Source organism: Anarhichas minor, unplaced genomic scaffold (genome assembly GCF_050575085.1).
Source record: "Anarhichas minor isolate MPS153535 unplaced genomic scaffold, ASM5057508v1 ptg000140l, whole genome shotgun sequence".
Lineage (NCBI taxonomy): Eukaryota > Metazoa > Chordata > Actinopteri > Perciformes > Anarhichadidae > Anarhichas > Anarhichas minor.
In genome coordinates, this window is record NW_027466586.1 from 356,193 (window position 1) to 374,090 (window position 17,898).

Consider the following 17,898-nt stretch of genomic DNA (forward strand, 5'->3'; position numbering starts at 1 on the left):
AAGCCATCGGCTTCTGCGCGCCCCCCTGCGGCCGCAGGAGGAACTGCAGGACGGGACGGTGAAAGGGACTCCGGTGATCGCGGTGCTTCATCTTCATCACTCTCCTCCGTTCAGCGAACACGCCGGTAGATTGACTTTATTCAACGTTAAAAAGGCGGTTTCTCGCTCGTCAAAATGGCGTCTAACGGTAAGAGAAACCCCTCGATGGTTGAATAATAACGGTGTCGATGTTTGAAGGTAGGAGGTGAACGTTAACCGGTGATGAGCTGGTAGCAACACGGTCAGTGGTCAGTGATGGTTATTAGCTCACTTAGCTGCTAATCATATCTTTTTAAATTAACGTATATTTTCTCATTTTATTCTGTTTGGATTTAGAGGGACTCCTCACTTGCCGGCTAGTTAACACAAGCTAGCTTGTTCGCTTGTGTTACTGACCCAGAGTCAGCTGTCAGCTGGCCCGCCTCAGAGCTTGGAGCGTGTTTATCTTCATGTTCTGGGAAATAACAACACCTCCATGTTTCCTAGTTGCATTCCAACACTGGTTAGATGTTAGCTCACACTTAATACATGTATTGAGCCGCTGGTTGTTAATCATCTTATTGTATCAGTGTTTTAGAAGATGATGGTATTGTTCTGTATGTTGTATATGATTCAATATGTTTTCATTAAAACATAATTGATTGTGAGGGTGATTCGAGTGTGAATGCTTGGTAGCATTTAAATCCGCTCTATTAGATCTATAATGTTCAAAATCTTTGTTTGGATATTAACACTCCATTTTGTTTATTCCATAGATTATTCTCAAACATCTGGACAGGGGTAAGTAATGTAATACTCAACCATGACTTGTTTATATTTCTGTAGTTTTTACATATATCATTCTCTCTCTCTCGATATATATCAAAAGCTTCCTTCACTCTCATATAAACACCTAGAACAGAGGATGTTGTACAGATTGTAAAGCCCTATGGGGTACATTTGTACAAATATAATTTAATTTAATTCAATAGAAACTTATATCTCTTTTGGGGACATAATCAGGTCCTAAATGTGATTCAAGGCAAGAAAAGTATGAGAAGCCATGAAATGAACAAACAATATAATGAAATCTGGTGTGTGAGCATGTAGTTTTTTTCTCACCTCTGCCAGCTATGGGTCCTATGGTGGAGGAGGTGGTGGTGGAGGTGCTAACCAGGGCTATGGTCAGTCTTCTGGTCAGAGCTACAGCCAGCAGAGCTACGGCGGCTACAACCAGAGCTCAGACAGCAGCCCTGGCTCCTACAGCCAGGGAGGACATGGCAGCTATGGTCAATCAGGCCAGTCAGGTAGAGGAAGTCACATTCTACTCAGGTCTCTACTCACATTGTGGTGTAGTTAACTTTACCTCCATGTCCTGTCTGTTCTCCCTGTAGGATACGGTTCTCCCCCCTCTAACCAGGGTGGAGGAGGAGGTGGAGGTTATAATCAGTCCTACAGCCCTGGAGGTTGTAACAGCAGCAACCAGCCCTCCAACATGAGCTACAGCCAGCAGTCTTCATCCTTCTCTGGATACAGCCAGCAGCAGCAGCCTCCGTCTTTATCCTCCGCGGGGTGAGACACCGTCAGCTTCTGCTTCTACACCTTTTATCTGACCTGCTTCTGCTTCTACACCTTTTATCGACCCGCTTCTGCTTCTACACCTTTTATCTGACCTGCTTCTGCTTCTACACCTTTTATCTGACCCGCTTCTGCACCTTTTATCTGACCCGCTTCTGCACCTTTTATCTGATCCGCTTCTGCTTCTACACCTTTTATCTGACCCGCTTCTGCACCTTTTATCTGACCCGCTTCTGCTTCTGCACCTTTATCTGACCCGCTTCTACACCAAAATTCAAAGAACCACAAGGTGGTTATTCTACTGTCACTGTTACTGTCATTTGTACTCGCAGCTGAAAAGGATATATATATATATATTATATATATATTTTAATATCCAGCACTCATACATTTGTGCTGCTTGTAGACTGTACTTGTTTACAATTTACAGAAACAGAACTCTTCAAATGAAAACCCTGTTGAATATGTAATGATGTTAGAACTGTTCACAACAACCCACGGTCATCAAAGTACTGAAACATCCGGTCTGACATGTGAGTTTTCCAGGTGACAATAGTCATCATTTTTCATTGTGAATAGAACTCACTTCACTATGAAGGTGTCTTCTGGTTTAAGAACCCGGCTTGGGTGGAGGAGGTTTGTAGCTTTTTAATGCTTCTCTTCTCTCGACCTTCCACAGCTATGAAGGGAACTCGCAGGCTTCTTCTGGCTACAACCAGCCGCCGAGCGGTGGGCCGAGTGGAGGTGGTTACGGCAGCAGTGGAGGTCAGACCGGTGGCTACGGGGGCAGCGGGGGCCACCAGCAGCCGTCCCAACACGGGGGGGGTCCCTACAACCAGCCTCCGAGCTACAGCGCCCCCCCGCCTCAGAGCTACAGCCAGCAGAGCCAGTACAGTCAAGGTGGAGGTCAGAGATGAGTTTACACTCACTTTTTAAATGTGTGAGTTGTTTATGTTCAGTTGAAACAAAGTAAACTTGAACCTCAAGAGGGAAAAAACTTGCACATGAAATATTTATGATCCTCAGACCTCTTACAGCTTTTACAGGGACTATTTCTTTAGTCGAGAAGTAGTTCACAGTGAGATCCATGGGTTATTGTTTCCAGAAAAACTGCTCTTGGGTTTTTTAAATGTCGTTTTTTTCAGTCCTTTTAGTGTCTCATCAACCTCCACATACACTGAGTCTACAGTGGGACACAATTAAATCAAACATATACAGTATTTTATTCTTTCAGAGTGTGTGAAGTGCTCTCAAACTGCTGTCTGGGTCCGATTGTCTCTCCTCTCTCTCAGGATATGGAGATGAAAGCCCACCGCTGAGCGGAGGAGGGTACGGCGGTCCCGACGGAGGCTACGGAGGTCAGGACAGCCATGGTGGAAGAGGGCGCGGGGGCGGATTTGGAGGCCGCGGTGGAGGAGGATACGATCGTGGTTTTGACCGAGGTGGCCGAGGAGGACCAAGAGGAAGAGGAGGCATGGGGTGAGTGTCTAAAAACCATCCAGTGTCCCTGTTGTCAGTCACGTGTTAGTAGATCTACAGTGATGCACGTAAATGTTTCCTCCCCTGAGGGAACACGTGGACCAGAACAGAGAGCACTGGTCCATGTTGGTAGCTACATGCTAAAGCTATGAGAGGTCCATGCAGCTGTGTCCCCTCACACATGCTTCTGAGGAAAAACACTCTCAGGGATTCTTAAACTGACACAAAGCCATCATTAGTTGCAGAAAACCGCTGCACACATCGTGGTGTGTGTTCAGAGCAGCATGTCATACATGCACCTTATTAAGTGAACACATGCATATTTAGAGTTCTTCCTGAGGTAAACTGAGGACAGAGACAGTCTGAGTGCAACTCTGGAGAACAAAACCAGTTCTGATCCATCACCAAATAATCTCTAATATCTCCCTACTCTTTATGATTAAAAGCTGCTACTGAGTTTTGGCAGAGAGAGAGAGAGAGAGAGAGACGCCTTGTGTCCTGATTTATAAGCTGACTGCGTCATCAATCGGCTGCTGTAGTGAACACCAGTAATGACTAATGTCATCAGTGAGAGCTGCATGCATGCAAACAGCAGCAGTAGAGCAGCAGTGTTCATGTAGGGAGGAGAGTGTTCATGTTCCCAGAACAACATCCAACGTGAGACAGATCCAGTTTTTATAGTTCGGTATCTTTAGAACTCCAAACAGGACTTAGTGTTGGTGGCGTGGTACCGATCCGCCAACCTCAAACCCATCAGTACCTGGATGCTGTGGCAGAAATCTATAATATTATTAAGAATATTTGCTCCTCTGTTGTGCATTTAATCAGGAAGAAGCTGTTCATTAGTGTGACGCAGAACCTTCAGTAGCTCGTTTAGGTTTTTTTTTATTCGGGTTTGCTTTACAAGTTCACTTGTATCCTGATCTGATGCCACAGAAAGCCTTCTGGATGCAACACTCATTCACCCAGAGAGAAAGGTTTGAAGGTTACATCTCTGGAAAACATAAACGGTCCAGATCTCACATCAGGACATTGTTCTAAACATGAAGGAAGTGTTTGAAATGAGTTGACATCACATCATGAGGGGTTTGGATTTAAGCTCCTTGTGAATCAAGGAAACGCTGAAATTTAACCAGAAACTACACGTGAACTTCTCCTCCCTGTAAGACACATTTTAAATGGCAACAGGAGAAATATAAAAAGCTTTTAATAGCAAACGTGTCTCATAAAGTGTCTCATAGTTAGAAGTTTGACAGAAAGAGATAACAACAGCTAACACGCCCTCTTTAAAGCGGAATGCAGCGTCTGAGCTCATGCTGGTGGTTTCATGGTGGTCTGGCTGTGTACGGTGCACGGTGGTGTTGCTGCAGTCACGGCTCCAGCTCTAAGATCTGTATGTTGTTAGTGGTCCTGTGTACGGAACAGACTCTCCTCAGCCAATGAGAGGAGCCCAACACTAACCAGCTGCTCCAACAGAGAGATATATAGAAGGACAACAAGCGTTCATCACTATTACAGAACGGGTACGATCACCCTCTAACTACAGCATTATAAACTACAGCTGCACTAAACTGAATTCATATTTAATATCTGCTCAGAGGAAGTTCTGCTAAACACGGAAAAGGAAAAGTAAACATGATGCATGGAGGTTGAGGATGAACTCATGGTGGCTGTTTGTGTGTCGCTCAGAGCTGCAACAGCAGCTTTTCATCTGTTATAATAATCAGTTCAAGCTCTATTCTCTGTGCATTATGTTATAATCATATAAAATATGTGTTGGAGCAAATGTATATAAACCCAATAAAGTGCACAGAACAGAGGAATCCCTTTCTGACCGCTGTGAGGCAGATACTGCTCTGGTAAGTGGATGTGTGTGTTTTGGAGGGTGGACTTTATTTCATGTACCTCCTTGTGACCTCGTGATGTTGGTGATGAACTCATTGATATAGAACTAGTTTCCATTCCATTGTTTGTTCTCTCACTCATCGCAGACTAGATCTGAATCTCCTCCGTCACAAAGGCTGGAACTCACTCCCCAATGCGTCACCACAGCTTCCTTTAAGCAGGCAGATGAGCACCGATCAGCTGATTCTATAACAATATCTCAGTGTTTTGAAGAGGTGAAATGGTTTTAGAGTGATCTCGGTTTAACACTTGAGAACGGAGGAACATGTAAAGTGTGAAACAGTGAACTAGCTCAGCTGGTGTCTGTTCTGTTAATAAACTAAAGTGTTAGCTAAAGGTGGAGGTAGAACTCTACGACAAAGTAGCCCAACACACAACAACAGGTCATGTGATATTTTAGAGATTGACTCTATGTATTTAAAGGTGCAGTGTGTAAGATCTGGCCATGGGCTCCAAACAAATACTACTACCGTGTCCATGCAATCTAAATGTGGAGGCATCAGTTATAAGAGAAGCTAACTGCTAACAGCAGGACGAGAATACTCAAACTCCCACTGGTCAAACTATGTCTGCTGTCTGATAATGTTCAGGTGTGGCGTTGGCCTGTACTTTATTCACTGTGACTCTAACCGGAGCGGTACCATGTGAGCATTTGTTTATTGGATTGAATCCAAAATGGCAGAAACGAGACAACAACTCTCATCTTGGTTTCGTCCTTCCTCGTCACCAGAAGACGTGCGAGACGGGCCTTCAGTCTTACCCCAACACGGGGTTTGATCCTGGGTAGCTCTGCACTAACATGATGAACTTCTTCTCCTTATATTTAATGTAGACTATGTTATTTATCTACGTTATATATATCTGCCGGCTTTAATTGGTTGTTCCTCGTCACGTGACATGTGGTGGGTGCTGCTTTAATTTCAAAGGTTAAACTATTTCTATCTCGGGGCGCTTTGGAGGACGACGGCGTCGCTCTCGTTTTTAGACGGTGGATCAGAGGGCGCTGAAAACACAGGTTAGGTAACTGAAGGCTCGTCCCCGTGAAGTAGTCTCATCATGTTGTTGTTTCTGCCACTTTGGATTTAATCCATTAAACCAACTATCAAAATGCACACGGACGTACTATTGACAAGCTCTTTGTCTTCGTCCTCTCATGTTGGACTGAGGACAGACTGGAGGACACAGTGACTCACTATCAGCTCTAGAGATGGTATTACAGGCCGGGGCTAGCTGGTTAGCATCAGTAGATATTGACAAACTCCAGGTTCTGACAAGAGAAGTCAAAGCTTCATGTGTTAAAGCTGCATTCTCTCTAGTGTCCACCAGGGGGCGACTCCTCTGGTTGTATAGAAGTCTATGAGAAAATGACTCTACTTCTCTCTTGATTTATTACCTCAGTAAACATTGTAAACATGAGTTTATGGTCTCAATCTCTAGTTTCAAGTCTTCTTCAATACAGCATGATGTTCATTTAGTAAATTATGGCGTCTCTACGTCACTCCTCCTCAGTCCAGATATGGTCACTTCCTGTTCACTGGTTGCAAAAAAATCAAGATGGCGACAGCCAAAATGCTGAACTCAAGGCTTCAAAACGTCCACAAACCAACGAGAGACGTTAGGACGACTACGTCCTCTTCTCATGAACAGTCTCTGTTGGGTCATTTTCTGAATGTTTTAAAGTAAACTTCTGGCCACATCTGACACATTGCACCTGATAAGTTGGCCAGTGAGCCTCGACGTGTCTGAAGCCAACACGGTGTTCTCACAAGTGTGTCATGACAAACGGCCGCACTAAACATCCCCATCACCTGCCTCTCTCACCTGTTACCACCACCCTCCCAACCAGCGCCCCTCTGTGTCATGCTCTGCTTTAATCAATCTTTGAATCTTCTCCTAGGCTCTTACCTTCTCTCCAGGCTGGCTTTCTGCTCTTAAGCCATCATTTGGGGACATTGTTTTAAAAAAGGGGGGAAGTCTACAGAGAGTTAATAGTCTTCTTGTAGTTGGTGGAAAGACTACTAGTTATGGAGGTCATGAGCCTCAAAGAGGTTCGTCTGAGATGTAAAGATACCCAGCAGCCATCCAGGGGTCAAAGGTGTTAAAGTTTGGGCTGGTTAATTGACACTAAACCAGATTATAGGATGAAATAAAATGGGTGCGTGCAAGTCACGTAAAGACTTGAACACAACACGACAAGGTCTTTAAAGCGGCCTCTTGTCCTCGAGGTGTATTCTAGAGAACCAGACTAGGTAGGGGTTGATAGGAGGTGCCGACTGAAGAGGGGGGGTTTAAGTCACAGACTGAGAGTGAAGGTTTACCCACAATCCACTGAGAGAAACCGCTGTCAGCTCCAGCCTTCAATGTCCTTTCCCTCTTCCTCCTCATCAGAATGGGCGATCGTGGAGGATTCAGTAAGTTTGGTGGTAAGTGACAAAAAAAACAACACAAAAAGGTTTGTTAAGTTTAAGGAGTCAAAGCTAAAAGGAGGTCAGTAGCCTCACAGCATGAGGCGGGGTGTGGTGTTTACAGCAATGAGTACATTTACACTACACTGATCAATACATAAGAAGCTTATTGAGGGTTCCATGACAGCAGGTCAAACTTACCACTAAATCTTTCATGCTGTCTCTTCTCTGCAATGAGCTCCACCAGGTAGAGTGATGCTCAATGTTTCATATCACAGCCGTGCAGGTGTGAACCCTCAGAGCTCTCTTCCACCACATCAGCTCTGGTTCTTGAGCCGGTTCCTCTCAGGATTCTTAGAACCTGGCGTTTCCACCAGTTTAGAGCGGAACCATTGTGGTCCATGTGGTGTCGTCCTTGAGGGAGTAAACAGAAATAGCGAGACGGCGGATCGTATTTAGTTTTTATCCCCAAAACAAGCTTGTATTAATGAGAACACTGTTCTCCATTGTTGCCTTTCCAACCTGTAGAACATGACACGTCCTTCAGCGCAATGAAAACCTCATGTTTTAGGTTTTAGGTTTAACTTTTCGGGTTCTGAACTAACGCTTCAGATTTGGTGCTCAAACTGGAACAGAGGCAGTTCCGTGTTGGTGGGAAAAAGGCTTTTGTGTGGATAATAATCTCAGTGGTGTAAATGTCCAGCAGAGGGAGCTAAAGGGCTCATTACGTCTTCACATGGTCTGTGGTCTCCATGGTGTTGGAGGGTTCAGGGTGCTTGAATCGGACCGATGGGAGTTCAGAGCTTTGGTCTCTGAGTCATAAAACCTGCAGTGTTTGATGGGTTAGAGCTACAAAACCAACAAAAGACACGAGATCAGAAAAGCATCAACACGTGAACGGATGAAATACAAACGTATGTTCTCAAAGCAGCTCGACTGGAACGCGTAGAAGGAAGTTTGGTTCTTTTGTCCCAGAGATGAGGGTTGAACAGTAAAACTGGTTTCATTGCTCAACTGTGGAACTTTATCTGGTGGTGAAGTTGATCGGGTACATTCTGTAAGTGGAATGTTTGTGGTTTCTCAATAATGTTTAATTGATCAGGAACAACACGACTCTGTTGTATAAAACACACCACGTTTAATTGAAGTATTGCATGTGTGTGTATGTGAGTCTCATTTGAGTTTGATAAAACCACTTTAAAACAACTCTGCTCTCTGAGTTCGTAGATGTATTTGTTCAAATGATATAAAGGTAGTTTGTTGATTTGAAAAATAGAAAGCAGCTCATTAATTTCTGTCGCTCTAAGTAGTAATCCTGCATATTTAATGTACGGCTGGTTCACATTAAATCACTGTGAAGTTAAGACTTGACACCTGTACACATTAGTCACGGTGACACAGCGTTATGATTACAAACAGATGTGTCACCTTTGGAGGGAAGCTTGTTTAGTGAATGATGAGTCATCCATCCTGAGCGCAGTCAGCTACTGAGAGACATTGTTCAACGTAAAGAGGAATCAATAGTGTCACCTCTCCACACGGGACGAGAGGTTCAGACGTCGTGTTGATTGGAGGTTTGTCTGGTGTGTTACAGACGTCTCTCCAGCCCCCAAAAGGAACACTTCTACACTACAGTTGGTTTAAAGAAGGTGTGCGTCACTGCACTAAGTAACAAAACACTCAAAAACATGACAAACACGGTGTTCCTACTCTCAACTGTGATTACCCAGAATCCTTTGTTCAGCTGTGTGGAAAACAAAAGGCAGACAAAGGAGTGAGTGACATGGATTACCGTGTCAGCTGAACAGAGGCTGTGTTGGTATCGGTCCTAAGAGGTGGTCCTATCTGTGTTCAACACATGAACACAGTGGTGGCTCTGCATGAAGGGGCGGAGCCTCTCACGTGGTGCGTTTACCTGGTGGATCCACCAACAACCACACCGTTAAGTGTGGCGGTCATAACAACGCTCAAATCCACCTCAATAATGTCTTTGTTTGTGTGACTTCACATCAGATAACCTGGTGTGTAGTTCATGAGGACACGCAGCTGATAGATCACATCTCCACAGACAGGATGGTAACCTGGTGTGTAGTTCATGAGGACACGCAGCTGATAGATCACATCTCCACAGACAGGATGGTAACCTGGTGTGTAGTTCATGAGGACACGCAGCTGATAGATCACATCTCTACAGACACAGACTAGAAGCTCAACACTGCTGCTGTTCCTCAGTGTTTATGTGCTTTATCACTTCTTCTTTTCCACATTTCATTTCTGTTTCTGTTTTCTTTCCCTCTCCAGGACCAAGAGACCCGGGACATGGACATGGAGGACCCGGCTTCAGTAAGTCTGACACATCAACAGTGGGTTTAGATGTTTCATGGAAAGATGCTGAATTTACAGTGCAGTTATAATGATGAAATAAAAATACACACGTGTGTATAATAATGAAGCTAGAGTTGGTGATCTTAAGAGTTTGTTAGATTAAAAAACAAAAGATCCAACATAAGAACACAGCTCAGCGGCTCTTCTTCTGAAATTATCGAGCAGCTCTCACTACAAAAGTTTCTAAATTTAGTGAGAAACTCTCCAAGTCTTCGTCACCTCTAGAGACACGCCCCCAAATGATCCCCATGAATGTAAACAAACAACATGGCTGCTGTTAGAATGTTAGAACTCACAGCTGGTAAAATAGAAGATATGTAAAGACTCTAGTGGGGAGAAATGATGGTAGACAGACAGGCAGGCAGGTAGGTAGACGGGCAGGTAGACATGCAGGTAGACATGCAGGTAGACATGCAGGTAGACAGACGGGTAGACATGCAGGTAGACATGCAGGTAGACATGCAGGTAGACATGCAGGTAGACAGACGGGTAGACATGCAGGTAGACATGCAGGTAGACATGCAGGTAGACATGCAGGTAGACATGCAGGTAGACATGCAGGTAGACAGACGGGTAGACATGCAGGTAGACATGCAGGTAGACATGCAGGTAGACAGACAGGTAGACAGACAGGTAGACATGCAGGTAGACAGACAGGTAGACATGCAGGTAGACAGACAGGTAGACATGCAGGTAGACAGACAGGTAGACAGACGGGTAGACAGACAGGTAGACATGCAGGTAGACAGACAGGTAGACATGCAGGTAGACAGACAGGTAGACAGACAGGTAGACATGCAGGTAGACAGACGGGTAGACAGACGGGTAGACATGCAGGTAGACATGCAGGTAGACAGACGGGTAGACAGACAGGTAGACATGCAGGTAGACAGACGGGTAGACAGACGGGTAGACATGCAGGTAGACATGCAGGTAGACATGCAGGTAGACATGCAGGTAGACATGCAGGTAGACATGCAGGTAGACATGCAGGTAGACATGCAGGTAGACATGCAGGTAGACAGACAGGTAGACAGACAGGTAGACATGCAGGTAGACATGCAGGTAGACATGCAGGTAGACATGCAGGTAGACATGCAGGTAGACATGCAGGTAGACATGCAGGTAGACATGCAGGTAGACATGCAGGTAGACAGACAGGTAGACAGACAGGTAGACATGCAGGTAGACAGACGGGTAGACAGACGGGTAGACATGCAGGTAGACATGCAGGTAGACATGCAGGTAGACATGCAGGTAGACATGCAGGTAGACATGCAGGTAGACATGCAGGTAGACATGCAGGTAGACAGACGGGTAGACAGACAGGTAGACATGCAGGTAGACATGCAGGTAGACAGACGGGTAGACAGACGGGTAGACAGACAGGTAGACATGCAGGTAGACATGCAGGTAGACATGCAGGTAGACATGCAGGTAGACATGCAGGTAGACATGCAGGTAGACATGCAGGTAGACAGACGGGTAGACAGACAGGTAGACATGCAGGTAGACATGCAGGTAGACAGACGGGTAGACAGACGGGTAGACAGACAGGTAGACATGCAGGTAGACATGCAGGTAGACAGACGGGTAGACAGACGGGTAGACAGACAGGTAGACATGCAGGTAGACATGCAGGTAGACAGACGGGTAGACAGACGGGTAGACATGCAGGTAGACATGCAGGTAGACATGCAGGTAGACAGACGGGTAGACAGACGGGTAGACAGACGGGTAGACATGCAGGTAGACATGCAGGTAGACAGACGGGTAGACAGACAGGTAGACATGCAGGTAGACATGCAGGTAGACATGCAGGTAGACATGCAGGTAGACATGCAGGTAGACAGACGGGTAGACAGACAGGTAGACATGCAGGTAGACATGCAGGTAGACATGCAGGTAGACAGACGGGTAGACAGACAGGTAGACATGCAGGTAGACATGCAGGTAGACATGCAGGTAGACATGCAGGTAGACAGACGGGTAGACAGACGGGTAGACAGACGGGTAGACATGCAGGTAGACATGCAGGTAGACATGCAGGTAGACAGACGGGTAGACAGACGGGTAGACATGCAGGTAGACATGCGGGTAGACAGACGGGTAGACATCAAATAACAATTTCAACAGAGAAGCTAAATAAACTATGACGTAGTGGTTGTAACATATATAAGTTATTACCAATAACCTCACCGATGATAACAACAGAACATTGAATAGTAAGATAAACAGATGGTTTTATTTATCTGGTAACTCTTTAATGAAATTAATCTTGATAACAAATATCACATTGGATTTATGTATTTATGCCCATTGATGTCTTTATCTGGTGGAGCAGAGAGTGGAGCATTGAGACTCTTCATATGTCCTCCATTCATTGATTGTTTGCTCTCTGCTCCCACAGTGCAGGACCAGGACAACTCTGACAACAACACCATCTTCGTCCAAGGCATGGGAGACGACTACACCGTGGAGTCGGTGGCAGACTTCTTCAAGCAGATCGGGATCATAAAGGTGCAGCAGACTGTTCATGTTTAGTCTGTTCATGTATTCATCGTGTGTGTGGGGAACAGGCCCTCCAGTGTTATCAATGTGAATGACTTCAAGCTGAGTTTACTTCTCAAAATGACAGTAGAAGTACAAACAAACCAACAAAAGAGCTTCTTAAAACAGAAAGCTCAGATTGCAGCACAACTATTTACAAATGCAGGTCTTTAAATTCAGATAAACATCCAGGAAAGTGTGAAACCGATCAGATTCAACTACAAACAGATCTATATAATATATACACTAATATTCATGGTTTGTGTCTCTGTCATGTGACCTGCGATCCTCTCAGATCAACAAGAAGACCGGCCTGCCGATGATCAACCTGTACACGGACAGAGACACGGGGAAGCTGAAGGGGGAGGCCACGGTGTCCTTTGACGACCCCCCCTCAGCCAAGGCCGCCATCGACTGGTTTGATGGTGAGTTCGTGGTCTTCATCCTCTTTCAGCTCTTTGATCGCTCTGAGAAGTCAGGACGAGGTTCTCTCATCAACAAGAGTTCAGAGGAACATACTGAGCTGAGCTGAAGTGTAAATGCGTTTCTTTCCTTCACAGGTAAAGACTTCAGTGGAAATCCCATCAAGGTGTCTTTCGCCACCCGCAGGGCCGACTTTGGAGGCCGAGGTGGAATGAGGGGAGGACGAGGACGAGGAGGTGAGAAGTTCTCTGAACTGGAAGGTTGGTATTCTAATAAAACAAACACTGTGAGATGTTTGGTTTTTAAATAAGAAGTTCTGTTTTATTTGAGGATAAACTGAGATTGAAACTGTCTCAGCACAACGTATTACATCATCTTCTTCAGCAGATGAAGATGAACTGTTTTATTTTAATTAGCACTTTTATTTGGTTTAAACTTCCCTCGTTAAACACAAACAGCTGCTTCGACACCTGACTGGTTCTGTTTGCTGCTCCGTGTAGGTCCGATGGGTCGTGGTGGATTCGGAGGGGGTCGAGGTGGAGGTTTCCCAGGAGGCAATGGAGGCAATGGAGGCAATGGAGGAGGCAATGGAGATGGAGGAGATGGAGGAGGAGGAGGAGGAGGAGGACAACAGAGAGCCGGAGACTGGAAGTGTTCAAACCCGTAAGTTTAAAGTCATTTACCTCTTCTAGAAGATCTGGATAGAAACATTTTTATACTACATTATATTTACTGTGTAGTAGAAACTGTGTTGTGTTCAAACTTCATACTAATACTTTACAGAAATAGAACACGTGTAAAGATCATTTGTAGTTGTGTGGTTATCTAATCTTTTCTCTGCAGTAACTGTGGGAACCTGAACTTCTCGTGGCGTAACGAGTGTAACCAGTGCAAGGCCCCGAAGCCCGAGGACGCTGGTGGGATGTCCCCCATGGAACGAGGTTGGGCTCCGTATTCTAGTCTGTTAACTCAAAGAACAGGTTTCTATGTTAAAGGTCCAGTTAGTATAATTCTGGAGGATCTCACCTGACGCTGAGAGCCATTGTGTTTATGGTGAGATTAGAATGAGTCCTCCATATGTACATAGAGAGCGGGAGGCGGAGTCCGCCATGTTCCTACGGCAGCCCAGAAAGGACAAACAGACCACTGGCTCTAGAGCACACGTGTCAAACTCAAGGCCCGAATCCGCCCGCCACGTCATTTTATGTGACCCGCGAATCCGCCAGCAAAAAAAAAAAAATTTGTTTTTTTTAATTTTGGAAAATAAAATTTAAGTTGAAAATAAAAGTATCCCCATGGTCGAAATTATGAGATAGAAAGTTGAAATTATGAGATAGCATGTTGTCTGTGACATTACAACAGGTGGACAGGAGAGGGAACAGCCCGTAAAGAGGTTTTCCAACAAGTGATTGAGTTGAAAAAGATCGACAAATAATCCCAAAATGTCCACGAAGAGAAAAATTGATGCAGAGGGAAGAAAATGTAATTTAAGATGGGAAAGCGAATACATGTTTGTGCTTCAAGGAGAAAAACAGGTCTGTCTTCTGTGTTATGATGCGTGTCGGTGATGAAGGATACAATTCACGTCGGCATTTTGACACCAAACACGGAGCTAAATTTAGCCTCCAAGAAAAACAAATTGTCCAAGAATTAAAAATCACAGTGCAATCACAGCAGAATATATTTACAGAAGCTACAGCCCAGTGCTGCTAAAGGTGTGTGAGCAGGTGAGCTCCGACCAGATACAGACTTTTACAAATGTCAGTTTGTGAAGAAACACCATCGCAGACCGAGTTCAGGAACTAGCAGCAATCTAACAACACAGCTAGCTAAGAGACGAGATACATCATCTATCAATGTTTGTAAGAGGCTCAAGGCAGACCTGACCTCAGTGAGGAGCTCTTGGATGTAGCTGCCATGCACGGGACGACGGCAGGGCGGGACATTAGTGATGCAGAGAGGTGACAAAAATAGCTTTGAACAAAGTTAATGTAATAACTTGTGTTTGATGATATTTGTCTTTGTTATTTTCTTTAATAGTTTGATCTTTGATAGAGTAATGTGGGTTTCTTAACCCTAAATTAAAATGATTTATGTTATAATAACAGAAATGTGCTTAAATATCATTTTACATTTATATAACTGCATGTACAATATTTTTACACTTGAATAAACAATAATCAAAAGCAGAGACAGTTATTTAACAATATGTTAGGAGTAGTTACAGTTATACAGTCTTACAGTTACAACCGGCCCTTTGAGGGAAACCATGATGCTGATGTGGCCCAGAGTGAAAATGAGTTTGACACCCCTGCTGTAGAGAGTCTGTCACGACTTGATGTCCTCTGAAGGCACCGTCGTTCTCTACATGCTGGTGGAACTACAGTAACGTGAGCCGCAGAGTGAGAAACCGTGGAACCGCCAGCGAAAGTATTTATATATAAAGTTATTATTGGGACTACTTTCTACCGGAGAAATAGTCCCCTTCAAAGCACTTTACTGCACCATCAGTGACTGGATCAGTGACAGATAAATTAATAAGAGTCCATCCTTTGAAACAACACTTCTTTTATAACTTTATCACTCTCTCACTCACAGCTGACCCCTCAGGGTCTCTCCTCCCTCAGGGTCTCTCCTCCTTTAGGGTCTCCCCTCCCTCAGGGTCTCTCCTCCTTTAGGGTCTCCCCTCCCTCAGGGTCTCTCCTCCTTTAGGGTCTCCCCTCCCTCAGGGTCTCCCCTCCTTCAGTGTTTTCGGTTAACTATCTTCCTGTTCTGCTGTCAGGAGGTTTTGGAGGAGGCGAGCGCAGAGGGGGGTTCGATCGAGGAGGCTTCAGAGGCCGAGGAGGCTTCAGAGGCCGAGGAGGCGACCGCGGAGGATACAGCCCTGGAAAGATGGACGGAAGGTCAGATTCACCCAAACACACAGAACCCTTTCATTCAGTGGTTATTACATTTCATAGAAACATTTGCATTATCTGAATTAGGTCTAATCCCTCGTGGAACCTTTTCAGATGAAGACTTTTTAATATATATTTGTATTATTACGTCCTGTAGTGTTTGTTTATTTAAGATGTGACATGAAGGTCTGAATACGTTCCCGTGTTTGTTCTGAATATCATTTGTTTTAAACCTTCACTGTTCAAACACACACACACACCTGTTCAGTCCTCGTTCCTCATTGGTTGCCGGTGATGTAATGCGTGTGTGTTGGTTATTTATTCCAGAGGCGACCACAGACAGGAGCGGCGGGGCCGTCCCTACTAACTCAGCTGTCTCACCTGCGGCACAGAGAGCGGCCCTTTTCATTCAGCGGGTAGAAAGACGTGAGCGTCCCTGTGCTCTGTGTTTGCTCTCCATCATGTGACGCCTTCACCTCCTCTCATCACCGAGGCCTCACTTACTGTAAACACCATCTGATGTATTTCATCATCGAACCTCCACAACGTTCTCTTTATCATCATTATCATCTAGACCAGCTGTCGCCTCTAACGGGTCGTTTTACTTTCATCGCATCAACCTTCTAACCTTTAACTAGAAGAATAAGTGACGAATCATTGGAATGAACCTAGAAGTCTGATTCTAGTTCGGAGGTGAGAACAGAGATGAACGTTTGAACAGAGCGATGGAGGATTCTAATCCTCAACCTGCCACTCAGAAGCGCGTCTGAAGGCTCCTGTTCTAGATGTCAGCGAGCAGTCAGAGCTGTGGGAATATGATCCAAGTTATTTAAAGGAATAATGTCCTGCAACAGGAAACAGAACCATAACATGTCTTTGGTCTTTACGCTCAGTGTTTGGTGTCACATTCATGAGCAGCTTGGTTTCAGGCGTGAGGCCTCGTGTGTCTGCAGATGTACCAACATGTTGGTGTAGAGACGTGTTTTTATTTATGACTGTTCTTTTGTATTGTGCATGTGCTGCTTTTCAAATGAAAGTGTTGATGAAACTAAACAACGCGTCTGTGCTTCTTGTTTCTTTATGCAACTTGTAACCGGAAGTTAGTTGTTACACTTTTAAATAAGTCCGTGAGCTTTGTGTTCTCAAAGGTTTTCTTTCAAAACTTCTGATATTTTGAGTTTAAATCCTCGGAGTTCTCATAGATGTTGAAGATGATGAATCAGTGACTGTGTCCAACGACCTTTAACCTCGTCTTCAGCTGCAGTTCCTCTAACGGCCACAAGAGGAGAATCTGATTTTATATTTTTCCTCCATTTATAATCTCAAAGGCTGTTTCTGACCCAGTGGTGTGAGTTTAATTCTCCCTGAGAAGAACAGCAGCAGCAGATCCGTCCTGAAGCCTGATACACATTCATGCAGCACATCAAACAGCTCAATAGTTCTAAAAGGAGCTCTTTTTACTTTCGGGTTTTCTTTCTCTCTCTGTGAACACAACACATCAATACTCCGGCATCGAGACAACAACATAAATGTAACATTCTTATCGGCCTTTTTCTTTTTCTATGGCGTTCAGAAGGGATTTGGCCCCTGAGAGCCTCCGTATTATGTTACGAGTAAAAGAAGGAAACTAAAGCATCTTAAGGCTTCTGGTCTTCAGTTCATCAGTTCACATGAATGTGAGTAACATAATCCTCCCATCATTACCTCACATGAATAGTATTCACTGCAGAGAACAACAGGACCTGGTGCATCCCATAAACATCCCATAAACACCAACTGCTGCGTCCGGCTAAACCAGTTTGAGAGCGAACGCTTACCGGATGAATTAACGCCTGAGGCTTCGTGTTACCTGTAATCATAATCAATATCATTGTACAGTAGATTCAATGTGAACTGCAGAAAAAGAATCCGTTATTTATATCATTGATTAATCAGCTTAAGTCATTCTTCTTCTTCCTGATACAGAACAGAGGCTCTTTGGGTTTGAAAATGTCGCCTCAGAAATTCTGACATGTTGAAGACCAAATGATCTGGAAGACACTTCTTCACATACGAGAATATGATTATTATAAACTAGAATATATATACTAGAATATGAGGTAGCACTTTATAATAACTACACACTATGAAGCATTAGTTAAGTATGAGTAAACACTTAATTCATCATTTATAAAGCATTGTTCCTACATTAATAATTCATTAGTATGCAGTTCATAACAACAGTTATAAATGTTTTATTCTTGATTAATAAGCTGGTC

At 44.4% G+C, this 17,898-nt stretch overlaps 1 protein-coding gene across 1 annotated transcript; it reads left to right on the plus strand.

The window, feature by feature from the left end:
• The first annotated feature begins 174 nt into the window (after positions 1–174).
• fus (FUS RNA binding protein) lies at positions 175–16,667 on the plus strand. Its single transcript, XM_076085162.1, has 16 exons — positions 175–187; positions 795–819; positions 1,150–1,325; positions 1,413–1,590; positions 2,276–2,502; positions 2,889–3,075; positions 7,369–7,403; positions 9,687–9,728; positions 12,181–12,290; positions 12,616–12,745; positions 12,881–12,979; positions 13,244–13,315; positions 13,352–13,406; positions 13,587–13,684; positions 15,526–15,646; positions 15,968–16,667. The coding sequence occupies exons 1-16, from the start codon at positions 175–177 to the stop codon at positions 16,005–16,007; spliced, it is 1,608 nt and encodes a 535-aa protein (XP_075941277.1). The 3' UTR covers positions 16,008–16,667.
• Positions 16,668–17,898: the final 1,231 nt, after the last annotated feature.

Bases quoted from the DNA above. Each gene is read 5' to 3' on its own strand.
- fus (XM_076085162.1), top strand. The intron at 1,326-1,412 runs GTAGAGGAAGTC...TTCTCCCTGTAG, and splicing joins TGGTCAATCAGGCCAGTCAG to GATACGGTTCTCCCCCCTCT. The intron at 13,685-15,525 runs GTTGGGCTCCGT...TTCTGCTGTCAG, and splicing joins GATGTCCCCCATGGAACGAG to GAGGTTTTGGAGGAGGCGAG.